At 43.1% G+C, this 13,131-nt stretch overlaps 1 protein-coding gene across 1 annotated transcript in view; it reads right to left on the bottom strand.

The window, feature by feature from the left end:
* myt1lb (myelin transcription factor 1-like, b) overlaps positions 1 to 13,131 on the bottom strand; it is a gene marked incomplete at both ends in the record, with an annotated part of 55,299 nt that overhangs the window by 15,981 nt on the left and 26,187 nt on the right. The window contains 4 exons of the mRNA XM_079458575.1: positions 1,721 to 1,938; positions 2,212 to 2,319; positions 4,622 to 4,712; positions 8,619 to 8,753. Coding sequence (XP_079314701.1) covers positions 1,721 to 1,938; positions 2,212 to 2,319; positions 4,622 to 4,712; positions 8,619 to 8,753 — 552 coding nt within the window. The remainder of the gene's footprint in view (positions 1 to 1,720; positions 1,939 to 2,211; positions 2,320 to 4,621; positions 4,713 to 8,618; positions 8,754 to 13,131) is intronic.

Below are 13,131 nucleotides of genomic sequence, written 5' to 3'. Positions count from 1 at the left end.
TAACAATATTTTTCTAATAAAAAAAATAGCACCATCTTTCATGGTGCTGATTTAACAGATGTAAATGACAAATATTAACAATTTAAGATTTGTTGCTTGTAATTGGGATATATCATGAATGTGTAAATGATTGTTACCAAACAAAAATTATTACATACATTTTTAGGTGGGTAACTAGAACTAGACCCATGTACACCATTTAAAGCGTCATTTAGCGTTCAAAGTAAATGCATCTTCATTCAAGAACGTTTAGATATTTGTACAAAATACAAAAGATTTTTTTTTGTGTGATTTATCTCTAACATTAGGTTTCAGACACCACAATCTACATAAAAGTATTACAAGGTGGCCGATTTGTACAATTGATCTAATTTGTATGTGTTTGTACAATCAGACTTTGCACCAGTGACGGTGCGATTTATAGCTTTTTATAGCTGCATTATAGCTTTTTTCTAAAAATCTTACATTTTTGTATGATTTCCTTCACACATGAAATAAATGGTCATCTCTAAAATAGTTAGAAAACCCTGTGAGATCAGTCTGTAGACAGTGGACAGAGGCAACTGCAGTAGTCTTCAATTCACCTACCGAGATATCTGTATCGACATCGGTCGACCATTAGAAATGTCTGTGACTAATTATACGTATCTCACGTGGCTAAGCAATAATAGCTTTTCTTGTCTGTCCTAATATGACATACCCTCCTCTGCAATGGGACGGTTAGGAACGCATGTCATACAGAGCAGTCTGTTGTCAAATCCCTGTAGTATGAACATGCTGTAAATGTATTATTATGAGGCGACTGTGAGAGACAGAGAGACTTTCTGCAGTTTGACAAAAGACACAATAAGCCACAACCACCAGCTGGGCATCAAAGTGGCATCTCCCACCGGGCGTCCTGCTGCCATGACGCTCCCTTGCTCTCTTTCTCTTTCAATTTCCCCTTCACTTTTACTCTCTCTATCTCTCATTAAAGCGTGGACGGTGTTCACGCTGTTATCCGCACAGAATAACAATTAGCAGCAGCCCTAAATCTAGACCTGACGCGCTTCAGCAACCTCATTCATTATGCATATGTCTCTACATCATTTCCATACATTTCCATACTTCAGATATCCAGTGAAGATCTCAGAGGCATTTTTGAAAACGTTTATTTCCGGCCCGCCATTCATCTTGCCATGAAACTTTGTTGGATGGATTATTATGAATCAATCGATAAATCAACATGACTGAGGAGAATTTCTAAACCTGGGGCTGGATTCACAATAATGTTCTTAAGCGAGAGATTGAATTATTGCAAGGAGCGTGTAAATATGTTCCAGAATGTACTTTGCGAAAATAAAAAATATCAGAATAAAATGGTTATAGTGATTATAGGAGCCCGCTCGTGAGTCACAATAAATGTATCTATTCCATATCCATTAACCTCACAACACAGTGTGTGACCAAAGTGCTCAAATTAAACATGAAAACCTCAAAATAAAAGCTCATTTGAAATAGGAATTAAAATGAAAACAAAACCACATCAATTCTGGCAGCTTTTTGAATTCTATTTCATTCTATTTTTAGAACAATCTTAAGCTCTATTCATTTAAACAACCAACATGAGGATTTAAGAACTAATAGTTGAGATGTATTTTCTTATCGACAATGTTTTGTAAGTCCAGCTCCAGAGTTTGTAATGGATTCACTAAAGCTCATGTCGTGGTTTTAGTCTTACCGTCATCACTTTTAAGCAGCGTGTCTCGCCCATGGAGTTTGGGTCCAGTGTTGTGCCGTTTGTTGTAGACGTTGTTGCTGTCAAAGTTGTTGTAGTCGAAGTTGGTTTTGGAGTATTTCTCCAGCTCTTTGGCCAGGTTGGAGCGTGGAGTTGTCGTAGGGACATTATTCTTATAACCGTACTGTGGAATCTCCAACTGTTTTACAAAGCACATGGGCCTGGAATGGAAATGACCAGTGAACATCCCAGCTTAATGACAGTATAAATAAACAGATGCTTTCAAAACGTTTTCTTCGGGAATTAAAACATCCAACCAGCCAAACAGATGCAGATAAAACCTTTTGATAAATAATAAACTAAGGATGAAGTATGTTAAATCTAAACAAAAAAATGCAGCCTCTGTGATTTTCCATCACATCCCAGAGATCTCTGGGAATTCTCCCGTTGAGAAACACCTGGGTATCTGTGAGAACAGCAGATGTGTAGATTACCTGAGGACCCGGTCTGAACCCTGGCTGGAATTGGTTCCGTCACATGTCTGATGTTTCTCATGGGCTTTGGCCAGTTTCTCCGCAGCTGCTATCGGGCAGCCTGACAAGCTGAAGGAACAGAGAGATATGTGAAGGATGTGACTTTAGCCAAGATAATATGTGACAGTGTTTCAAAAACACATTCAAAAAGCTATATTAGGAACATTGCACAAAAAATTATAAAAGAGACAGTTCACCCCAAAATGACAATTCTGCCAGCATTTACTCTCCTTCGAGTTGTTCCAAATCTGTATAAACGTTTTTGTTCTCTATTGTTAATGAAGCGCTGCACACAATTTGGAAAGTCTGTGTGATTTGACTTTTCTTTTACTTTTACTACACAGTTATCTTGGCCAAAATAATTCATTTTAATTATATTATCACGATAGTTATTGAAATGTTTTTAAAAAGAAATGAATAACGAATGAATGAATCTGTAGTATTAACACAATATCGCTAATTGTGAATTATTATATGACGGTTATTGACAATACCAGTATATTGTGACACCCTTAGTTTGACCATATACACATCCACAATATCAATGTTGACAACAAAGTTCCTGGACTTTTCCAGCCGACAGCCACATTATACCGCATCTTAAAGGAATAGTTCACTATGAAAATACTTTTTTCATGTAACAATTCACTCACCCACATGTCATACGTGTGTTTATTTCTACTGTCGAAAACAAATTGAGGCTTTTGAGGAAATGTTTCCAGGGTTCTTTTCCTTGAAAGCCTCAGTTCAACAGAATAATGGAATGCATTTTTCTTTTCTATTTGCAATTCTGCTCGGTTGATTTATTATTACATATTTTTCTTCTGTAGAATTTATAGTCTGTATATTATATGACCTGTGTTTCTCTCTTTTATCTTAAATGTGTGATCTCTGAGATAACCCGCTGTGTATTGTGCTCTGTGCGTGTGGTGTTTTATGCATGTGAGAGTATATGAACCTGTGTTCCTGTATGTATTTTGTTTGTTTTAACTAGTCAATAGGTTTCACCTACAGCTGCTTTGTAACTATGAAAACTATAATGCACTTAAACGGGGGGCTGTTGGTCAAGGTCGAAATTTCAGTTACATCGCAGCCTCAAAAGGGTCCAAACGACACCAGCTGATGTATAAGGTTGTTGTCTTGCGAAACGATTGGTAATTTTTCCAAAAAAAAAATACATGGCTTGCTCTTTCCCGGAGTACTAGTGCTGGACTTCCCGTACTACGTAATCATGTTGGAAAGGTTACGTGTGACGTAAGCGGATGTTCCGAAGAGTGTGGAGAAAGAAGACCGTTCGGTGACATTGAATGACACGTTATATGTCTTTGTGCAAGATTATTGTTTAAATGGTCAGTTCGAGTGCATACCGGGGATGTTTAAATCTTTTTAAAACTACGTCATGCGTGACCTTTCCAATGCGACTGTATAATGCGGAAGTTGTGGACGTGGATCGCGGAAGCAAGCCTTGTACTTATGTTTAAAAAGTATTGAATTTTTTTTGTTTTCTTGTAGACGAATCGTTTCGCTAGACAACACCCTTACATTTCGTTGCACTGTACTTGTATGTGTGTAATGACAATAAATTGAATCAAAATCAAATCAAATTCATCGGCTTGTGTCGTGTCGAGCCTTTTGAAGCTGCGACGAAACTGGAATGTTAACCGACAGCCCTTGTTCAAGTCCTTGGAAAGCGTTCCTCAAAAAACTCCATTTGTTTTCGACAGAAGAAATAAGCACACAGATATGTTATGATGAAATTTTTATTTCATAGTGAACTACTCCTTTAAGATGCTTTTGGGCAAAATGAAACATGTAATGCTCAGCGGAGAGATGAAGGGCTGCAGTAGGTGACAGTGTGTGTGTGCGACAGTGTTGAAAGTGTTCATGACATGAATCAAGCTGCCAGGGTGCTATTGGGCCAGAGGAAATGTATTTTCACTCTTGCAAGTACAAGCAAGGTGTGTGCTTGTGTGTGTGTGTGGTTCATGGTTCTGTGTTAGCCGTCTGGAGTGGGCTTCATCCCCTGGCGAGGTGTCAGTGATGTGCTAATAGCTGATGCTCCCTACAGCAGCTGCTGAGAGCTTTACAATGGCACCCTCCCAAAATATCTGCGTGTGAGGAAAGCGTAAGACTGATTTAATCAGCCTAATGAAATCCACACTCAGACCTTTCAACACGAACAGTGTCTAAAACATGGTCCTGAAACTTGAACATTTTAAGCCCGATTCACACCTCCGTCTTGTACCGTTAGTACACTCTTAATAAATAGAGATCATGTTAAAGAGAAAGTACACAGCACACTGTAAGAAATAAAGACGTTAATAATAAATATACCACCGGCCAAGGGCGGTCCAGATGGAGGGAAACTCACCTCCTGTGAGAGTTCCGGTTGCTGTTGACGTGACCCCGGCCCGTGCAGCCAGGCGTAGGGCACTTAAGAACATTTTCATACATTGCAAGAACTTGACGGCAGGCGAGAGGAAACAGGGTGGAAGATTAAGAGTTAGCGGTCCACGGTTAGTGATCTACATTAGTGTGAAACACTGTCATTATCAGCAGCGTGCTCAAAAAGAGAGACATCAAAGATCTCGCAGGAGAACTGCTAACGGAAGAACGCTTGCATGCACATGCACCATGCAGCGTGAGACATGCCACAAATGAGACACAAATACTCTTAGAGATGCACCGATAAGTCGGCATCGGTCGATAAAAGTAATTTTTTACACTATTAGCCGATAGTTTCAAAACAGTCGATGATCAGGGCCGATATATCCAAATATTCTATGAATTTGCGCTCTGTATGTAGAAAATGTTAAGAAACGGCACCAGTTTGATATCAACTATATCTCTTTCCTCGCCAGTGTTTTTTAGATTCAAAACGATGATATAAACATGTGGATCCGTATATGCTGTATTGTTTTACAAGGTGGGTAACAGCGCCACCTACTACATATAGCGGAAACACAGATTGCCTTAAAATCTCGTCTTTGGCAGGGAAACGTTGTCTCTTAATTTACCAGATAACTCGCCATTGACAGGGAAAGAGTTAATAGTCATTACATAAATTAATAATATTCGGAAAGTTAAGAAATATATATTTTATCTTCAGAATCGGTTACTCTGAATAATCAGCTATCAGTATCAATGGAGAAATTTAGTATCGGTGCATTTCTACTTTCTACTCAATTTGCTGTTTTGCGTTTCATGATATTGGTAATTTCTTGCTGGTAGTTTGCGTTGCCATGTTTAAGTTTTCTGACTTTTGGTCCACGTTTGATATCTTTGAATCCATATGCCCGAAAGAGTAACTTTTTGTTGAATTACATACTGAAAATGTGGAAATGTCTTACTCGCTCTTACTTTTCTTGCCATCAGGGCCAGAAAGCTATCAGCTATCCTTCAGCAGTTATACTTGACTGCTTAGTAAGTACATTTCACTTATACTGTAGGTATGTTAGTCCATGTCATATTTTTAAGAGCTGTCTACTGTAAAATATTGGAGCCAATACCAAACAATGGCTATTCATCAGACCCCTTGCGTCAGGGGTAGACAGGACAGGAAGAGGTCGGTAGATCTGTGCTCTGTGATCATCTTCATCATTATCATCTCCATAAACTCTCTCCTTCATCTTTAACACACCCTGACATGTTCATTACTGAACAGCCGACAGGCTCTGCTACGTCACGTGACTTACTGCACACGACACACTTCATCCGGCGATCTGAAACAATCTTTGAGTGTGAAAGCAAGGAAAGCATATTGGATTCTACTGAAGAACTGTACACAAAGTAGGGCTGTCTAACGATTAATCACAATGAATCGCATCCAGAATAAAAGTTTGTGTTTATATAATATGTATGTGTACTGTGCACATCATTTTTTTATTTATAAGCACATAAACTTATATATATATATACAAACAGTGCCCTCCACGATTATTGGCACCCTTGGTAAATATATCTGCATTGTTTCTCCTTTTGATCTTTTATTCCGCAAATCTACAATATTCCAACATTTCATTAAAGTAAAACCATTTAAAGTGGGGGAATATATTATAAATATATAGAGATTATTTTTCCCTCTAATGCACCCTAGCCACAATTATTGGAACCCTTGTATAAAAACGTTCTCCAACCTACATGTGCATGAGAACAGCTCTTTTCTTTTATGTCTGACGGGGTTCGAGAATATATGGCAAGTCATCCGAGTCCATTCCATCATACAGATCTTAAGATCCTTAAAATGTTGGCGCTCTCTCATCTTCAGTTCATCCCACTCATTTTCTATAGTGTTCAGATCAGGGAACTGGGAGGGCTATGGCAGGATCTTGATTTTGCGTTCAGTGACACATTTTTTGTTGATTTTTATGTTTATTTTGAACCAATGTGCTAGCAGAGCAAGTCAGGTTTTTATTTGTTGGTATTTGGTTTAAAACACGATGCCATGTATCTTAACAAGATGTCCAGGACTTCTGGTATAAAATTAGGCTCACAACAATAAAGGTCTGGCGACATATTTAACAGTGGACATTGGGCATTTTATCCCTGTGTTATTGCTGCCAAAAAAACTATTTTTCATTGAATATGGCCATAGACCCCAGTCCTGGTTGAAGTTCCAGTATGGCAGATAACTATGGTGGAGTTTGTTTTTGCATGAGAGCGGAAGATTTGTTTCTTGAACAGTGTCCCAAACAGTTTGTGGTGATGGACGTGCAGTTTTCCTTTATTTTTATAAAAAGGCTTTCTGACCCCAAAATTCAACTGATTACTTACATTTTTATAGCCTTCTTTGCTCATATTTACCAAGAGTGCCAATAATTGTGGAGGGCACTGCATATGGTATATTTAGATTTATAGTTTATATACTGTATTTACTAACTGAGATTATATATAAATGTTTATTACGTTTTATATAGTTTTGTTTATGAATACAACATTAATATGCACAGACATATTATGCAAACAAATTTTTTTATTCTGGATGCGATTTATCGCGATGAATCATTTGGCAGCCCTAACACAAAGATAAAATGCAATAGTAGAAATTTTACATTTGCTTTTGTTTTTGAGGAAAGTAAACAGTAAGCACTTTTGAATACGCAGTTCTGAGTGGTTGCCAAGGTGTTGCTAAGGTGCTCTGGAGTAGATTACTAATCAGAATATTCGATCTACAATAAACCAACAGAAAATGGTTCAAAATTCCCTTTCAAAGTATATGTCAAAGACCATCGCTGTGTAATAAACCCTTTGCCGTCCTTTTAATGTGTGAGGAACTTCATTTTTAATTTGCAAATTATAAAAATAAAGAATAAGCAGGTGTGTCCAAAACCTAACCTTTAAAAAAGCTGCGATCCTCAAAATTGGCATAATAAAAGTTGAGGTTTATTCGCTATGAATATTTCCAACCACAAACTTGTGTTGTACTGGTCTAGAGACTCCCATTGGAAAGGATGAAATAACAGAAGCTAAATGACTCATCTTAACAATCGCGATGGATCTCTCAGTAACTGCGTGTCATATCATGTCATAGCACAAACTAAAGCGACAGTCATGTAAAAATGCCCTTTCTATGCCGCCTGAGTGTCAGCTCGCAAACTCTCATGCCATCTGGATACGGTAAACGCAAATGTTTGTGTTAACTAATTTCAGTCTGTTGTCAAAGCCGTCAGTTGGTTCGAATGCCATCTGGTTCGTTTGTGAATAAATAAAAACTTGTTCACAGTTCTTTAAGCATTTTAATGAATCACATAAAAGACGGTGATGCACAAGGTGAATGAGAGGAAATCATAGCAAACGTCTCGCCCGTCCTCTTTCATCAGATTATAATTATTACAGTTTATTCAACTGGAATTTAATTGAGCATCATAAACAAAATGAGAAATCTAGGCAGCTTATTGAAGCGGCCTCCATTAGAATACCATCATCAAAAACAATAAATGCATTCATGCGTGTCTGTGATATTGAGATAGCTGTAACTCCTTTACGCCATGTCTGTATGTGAAAAAATGTGAGATTTCAAATAAAAAATGTCATCTCCATTCATTTTCGTGACTGGGAACACTGCAACACATACCGCTATTGTCTGCTGGTGTGGACGAGAGTTAGCGCTATATCTATCGTGATAATGTGAACGCCCCTTTCATCCGATTTATGTGCATATCTAGGGTCTGCTGCAGAACAGCAGATGTTTGATTTGTTTTTTTAATGTGTAGGACAACAGCATGCAAAATGAACCGAAGAATGAGTAACTCAGTCTCACAAAGACAACCACAGTCACGTACACAGTCAACCAAAGCATATCATATCAACTGAACAGCAGAAGCGGGCACATGTGGCACAGATGTTTAGAAAGACACTTGTGTGCTTACTCTCTGGTGGGACTCTGTCTTTATGAGGGCATCCAGACAGGCTGCGATGGTGAGGGTACAAGCCGGTCACGTGACCCGTGCCGTCACAGCCAGGCGTTGGGCACCGACTCTCCTTCTTCCCTGACCGTGAAGAATCTAAAATACACACATGCAGAATAAATGATATATAGATTGAATGGCTGAAATAATGAATTTCTGAATATAAATTGAATATTGATGACAATATTGATGTTGTCACGGGCATCTGTGGTATTAATATCACTGTGTGCCATGACGTGTTAACATTTTTCACAGATGTTGCTGGATCCATTTGTTTGTATGTTACATTTAGAGTACATTTAACATCAATGTATTACACAGAAAACACATACTGTATATAAGTAAGTGCAAAAGTGTGCATCATTTATTTCCACTTTTCTATCAACATACACTACTAGTCAAAAGTATACAGACATACAGTACATTCAAAATAAATGTTTGCATGCCAAAATTGGAGTTATGCCAAATAATACAACCCCAACTGTTAAAATCAACCTTAAAAATGTCAATTGTCCCAGCCATGAAATAAAACAACCCAACATTTTTAGGAGCCTGTTTCAAACACGACTTGTGTCCTGATGGACCTATAATAACCTGTGTAACCTGATTCTTGGAAACTGCATGAAGTCATATAATCAGATTGGAGTTTGCGATATGCATCTGAGCGCTGAAAATGTGGTTGCACTCTGCTGGCTCCTATGACTTTCTTTATGGCTCCCAACCCATTAATGCATCTTACCTTCATACTTTATGAATGCCATATAGCTGTGACCCTTTGCCCTTGTTTATATCTCCTTCGATTTAGTATATTGGACAAAGCTCTCAATGTGTCATGACTCTGGGTCTGTGGTTCTGTTTTTTGCCTGCGTGACTGTTTTGTTTCATGTTGAACACGTGGGGAAATGTTTGACAGTTTTTCGCATGTTCTGTGTCTGCGTCACCAGCCCCGCCCTTGTGTTTCCCTCACTGGATTTCCCTCACGTTCCGCTGATCAGCAAGCAACTCGCTTAACCGCAGCCTCCCAGGGGATGGAGTTTCTATCCGGTCAGATGACGGAACTACGCGCTGCCCTGCAGGAGGTCCAGGGGGCCGTCGCCAGCGGTCGAGGTCCAATCATCACCAGCCCGCCAGAGCCCCATATCTTCCCATCTTCCTCCTCCCTATGACGGTGCGCCCAATGCCTGCCGCCCTTTCTTGGCCCAGTGTGGGCTCGTGTTTGCCCTGCTGAACCGCCGCTACACCCGGGAGGACACAAAGGTGGCTTTCGTCCTAAATCTCCTCACCGGGCAAGCCCGCGACTGGGGAGTTGCCGTCTGGGAGGCTGAAGCCCCCTGCTGCTCTTCTTTTGAGGCCTTTAAGGCTGAGATGACCCGTCTCTTCGACTGATCAGCCAGAGGTGATGAAGCGGCGTCCCAGCTCTCTCGTCTTCCCCAGGGGAAGTCATCCATCACTGACTACTCCATTCGGTTCCAGACCTTGGCAGCAGCTTGCAGCTGGAATGCAGCTGCCTTACGGGCTCGATTCTTAGAAGGACTCCACCACTCTATCGCCAACGAGGTTGCCACCCTTGACCTACCCGAGGAATTGGAAGCGCTCACCAACCTGTGCCTCCGAGTGGAGAACCGACTCAAGCGCCATCGCCTTAGACAACGCTCACCACCCCCTTGGCGTGTCCGTGAAACTCCGTCCCTGCCGGTCGCATCCTCTCCTACCATGGAACCCGAACCCATGCAACTGGGTCACACCCGTCTCACTCCGCAGCAGAAGGAGCACCGGATTTTGCATGGGCTATGCCTATACTGCGGAGGTCCGGGGCATCAAGCCATCCATTGTCCAGTAAAAGCATGCGCCCACCCGTAGTTCGGGGAATCCGTGTGGGCGCCATCCCTACTTCCTCCCCGACCTCACGCACCGTCTTGGACTTCCGTGTCTCCTATGGGGGACAGGACCACAGTGGACAGGCTCTCCTGGACTCGGGCGCGGAGGGCAACTTCCTCGACGCCTCCACGGCTCGCCAATGGGGGATTCCTCTTCTATTGTTGCCTCAACCCATCCCGGTCTGGACGCTGGCGGCCCATCTTTTGCCACCATAACTCACGTCACCCCCCACGTAAGGCTCTTTCTTTCTGGTAACCACTGTGAGATGATTTAGCTGTACATCCTAGAGTCCCCCAAAACACCTATCATTTTAGGGCACCCATGGTTGTCACAGCATAATCCTCACGTGGATTGGGTTAAAGATTCCATTCTGGCCTGGAGCCCTTTTTGTCATGCATCTTGTCTTGGTCCTGCCCTGTCTCCTGTCTCTGTCTCCCCTGTTTTGCAGGTAGGAGCGGCTGACATAACCGGGGTCCCGGAGGAATACCACGGTCTGTGCTCGGTCTTCAGCAAGGCACGTGCCACCTCCCTATCTCCGCATCGCCCCTACGACTACGCCATTGACCTCCTTCCAGGCACTTCTCCGCCCAAGGTTCGACTCTATTCCCTTTCCGGTCCTGAAAGAGAGGCCATGGATAAGTATGTTCGTGAATCACTTCAGTCTGGGCTCATCAGTCATTCCTCCTCGCCGGCCGGGGCGGGCTTCTTCTTTGTCCAGAAGAAGGATGGCTCCCTACGTCCCTGTATCGACTACCGAGGGTTGAATGAGATTACGGTTAAGAATAAGTACCCCTTACCTCTCATGTAAACTGCTTTTGAATTGTTACAGAGAGCCAAGGTCTTCACCAAGTTAGACTTCCGCAACGCCTACCACCTTGTCCGCATCCGCGAGGGGGACGAGTGGAAGACGGCCTTCAATACGCCATCGAGACATTACGAGTACTTGGTTCTCCCCTTTGGGTTGACCAATGCTCCGGCCGTCTTCCAGGGCCTAGTCAACGATGTGTTGGGTGACATGATCAATCGCTTTGTCTTTGTGTACTTGGATGACATCTTGATCTTCTCCCCTTCTCTCCAGGTACACACCCAGCATCTTCGTCAGGTCCTCCAGCGTCTTCTCAAGAACCAACTTTTTGTTAAAGCGGAGAAGTGCGAATTCCACGTTTCGTTCCTTGGCCACATAATCTCCCATAGAGGCATTGAACCTGATCCGGTCAAGATCAAGGCTGTCGCTGAGTGGCCTGTCCCTAACTCTCGTAAAGTGTTGCAGCGGTTCCTGGGGTTCGCCAACTTCTACCGGCGATTCATCTGGGGTTTCAGCCAGGTGGCTGAGCAGCTCACCGCGCTCACCTCCCCAAAGGTCCTGTTCAGGTGGAATCCTCAAGCAAAGGTAGCCTTTGATAATCTTAAGTCCCGGTTTGTCTCTGCACCTGTGCTCTGTCTTCCAGATCCAGAACGGCAGTTCATTGTGGAGGTAGACGCGTCCGATGTCGGGGTAGGCGCGGTTCTGTCTCAGCGAACGGCTAAGGACGGGAAGTTTCATCCGTGCGCCTACTTCTCCCACCGCCTCAGCCCTGCAGAACGGAAATACGATACTGGCTCTAGGGGAGTGGCGTCACTGGTTGGAGGGGTCGACGCAGCCCTTCTTGGTTTGGACGGATCATAAAAATCTTGAATATATCCGGTCCTGTGGTGGACCGCTTCTCCAAGGCAGTCCACTTCATTCCCCTGCCCAAGCTTCCCTCCGCCCGGGAGACCGCTCAACTGATGGTGGATCTGGATTGAGTACGCCCACAACTCCCAGCCCATGTCCTCATCAGGTATGTCGCCCTTTGAATGTTCTCTTGGTTACCAACCTCCTCTGTTCTCTTCCCAGGAACTCGACTCTTCGGTCCCTTCAGCCCTAGCTTTCGTCCAACGTTGCAGACGCACGTGGAAGAAGGCTAGGAGGATCCTGGCCCAATCCGCTAGCCGAAATAAGACCGTAGCCGATCGACACCGGACTTCCCATCCTACCTACCTGTGTGGTCAGCGAGTGTGGCTCTCTACCATGGACTTGCCTATCCGGGTGCCTTCTCGCAAGCTGGCTCCCAAGTTCATTGGGCCATACCGCATCACCAAGGTCGTCAATGGCCGTCCGGCTCAAGCTCCCACCTAATCTTAGTCAAGTTCACCCTGTTTTTCATGTTTCCAGGGTGAAGCCTGTCTTTGTGTCCCACCTGAATCCTTCTGGTTCCCGCTCCCCTCCCCCTCGCCTGGTGGATGGGTCCCCGACCTACACAGTCAGGAAACAGCTCGACGTGCGCCGTCGTGGCAGGGGCTTCCAATACTTGGTGGACTGGAAGGGCTATGGCGCAGAGGAGAGGTGTTGGGTGCCGTCTCGTGACATCCTGGACCGTGCGTTGATTGTGGACTTCCACCGGCGACGAGGTGAGCCCCCTCCCTAAGCGCCCTAGGGGGGGGGTACTGTCATGACTCTGGGTCTGTGGTTCCGTTTTTTGCCTGCGTGACTTTGTTTTGTTTCATGTTGAACACGTGGGGAATTGTTTGACAGTTTTCCGCATGTTCTGTGTCTGCGTCACCAGCCCCACCCTTG

This window comes from Barbatula barbatula (genome assembly GCF_947034865.1).
Source record: "Barbatula barbatula genome assembly, chromosome: 6".
NCBI classification, from domain to species: domain Eukaryota; kingdom Metazoa; phylum Chordata; class Actinopteri; order Cypriniformes; family Nemacheilidae; genus Barbatula; species Barbatula barbatula.
The sequence above is the reverse complement of the archived record's forward strand: the minus strand, read 5'-3'. Positions and strand labels throughout refer to the sequence as shown.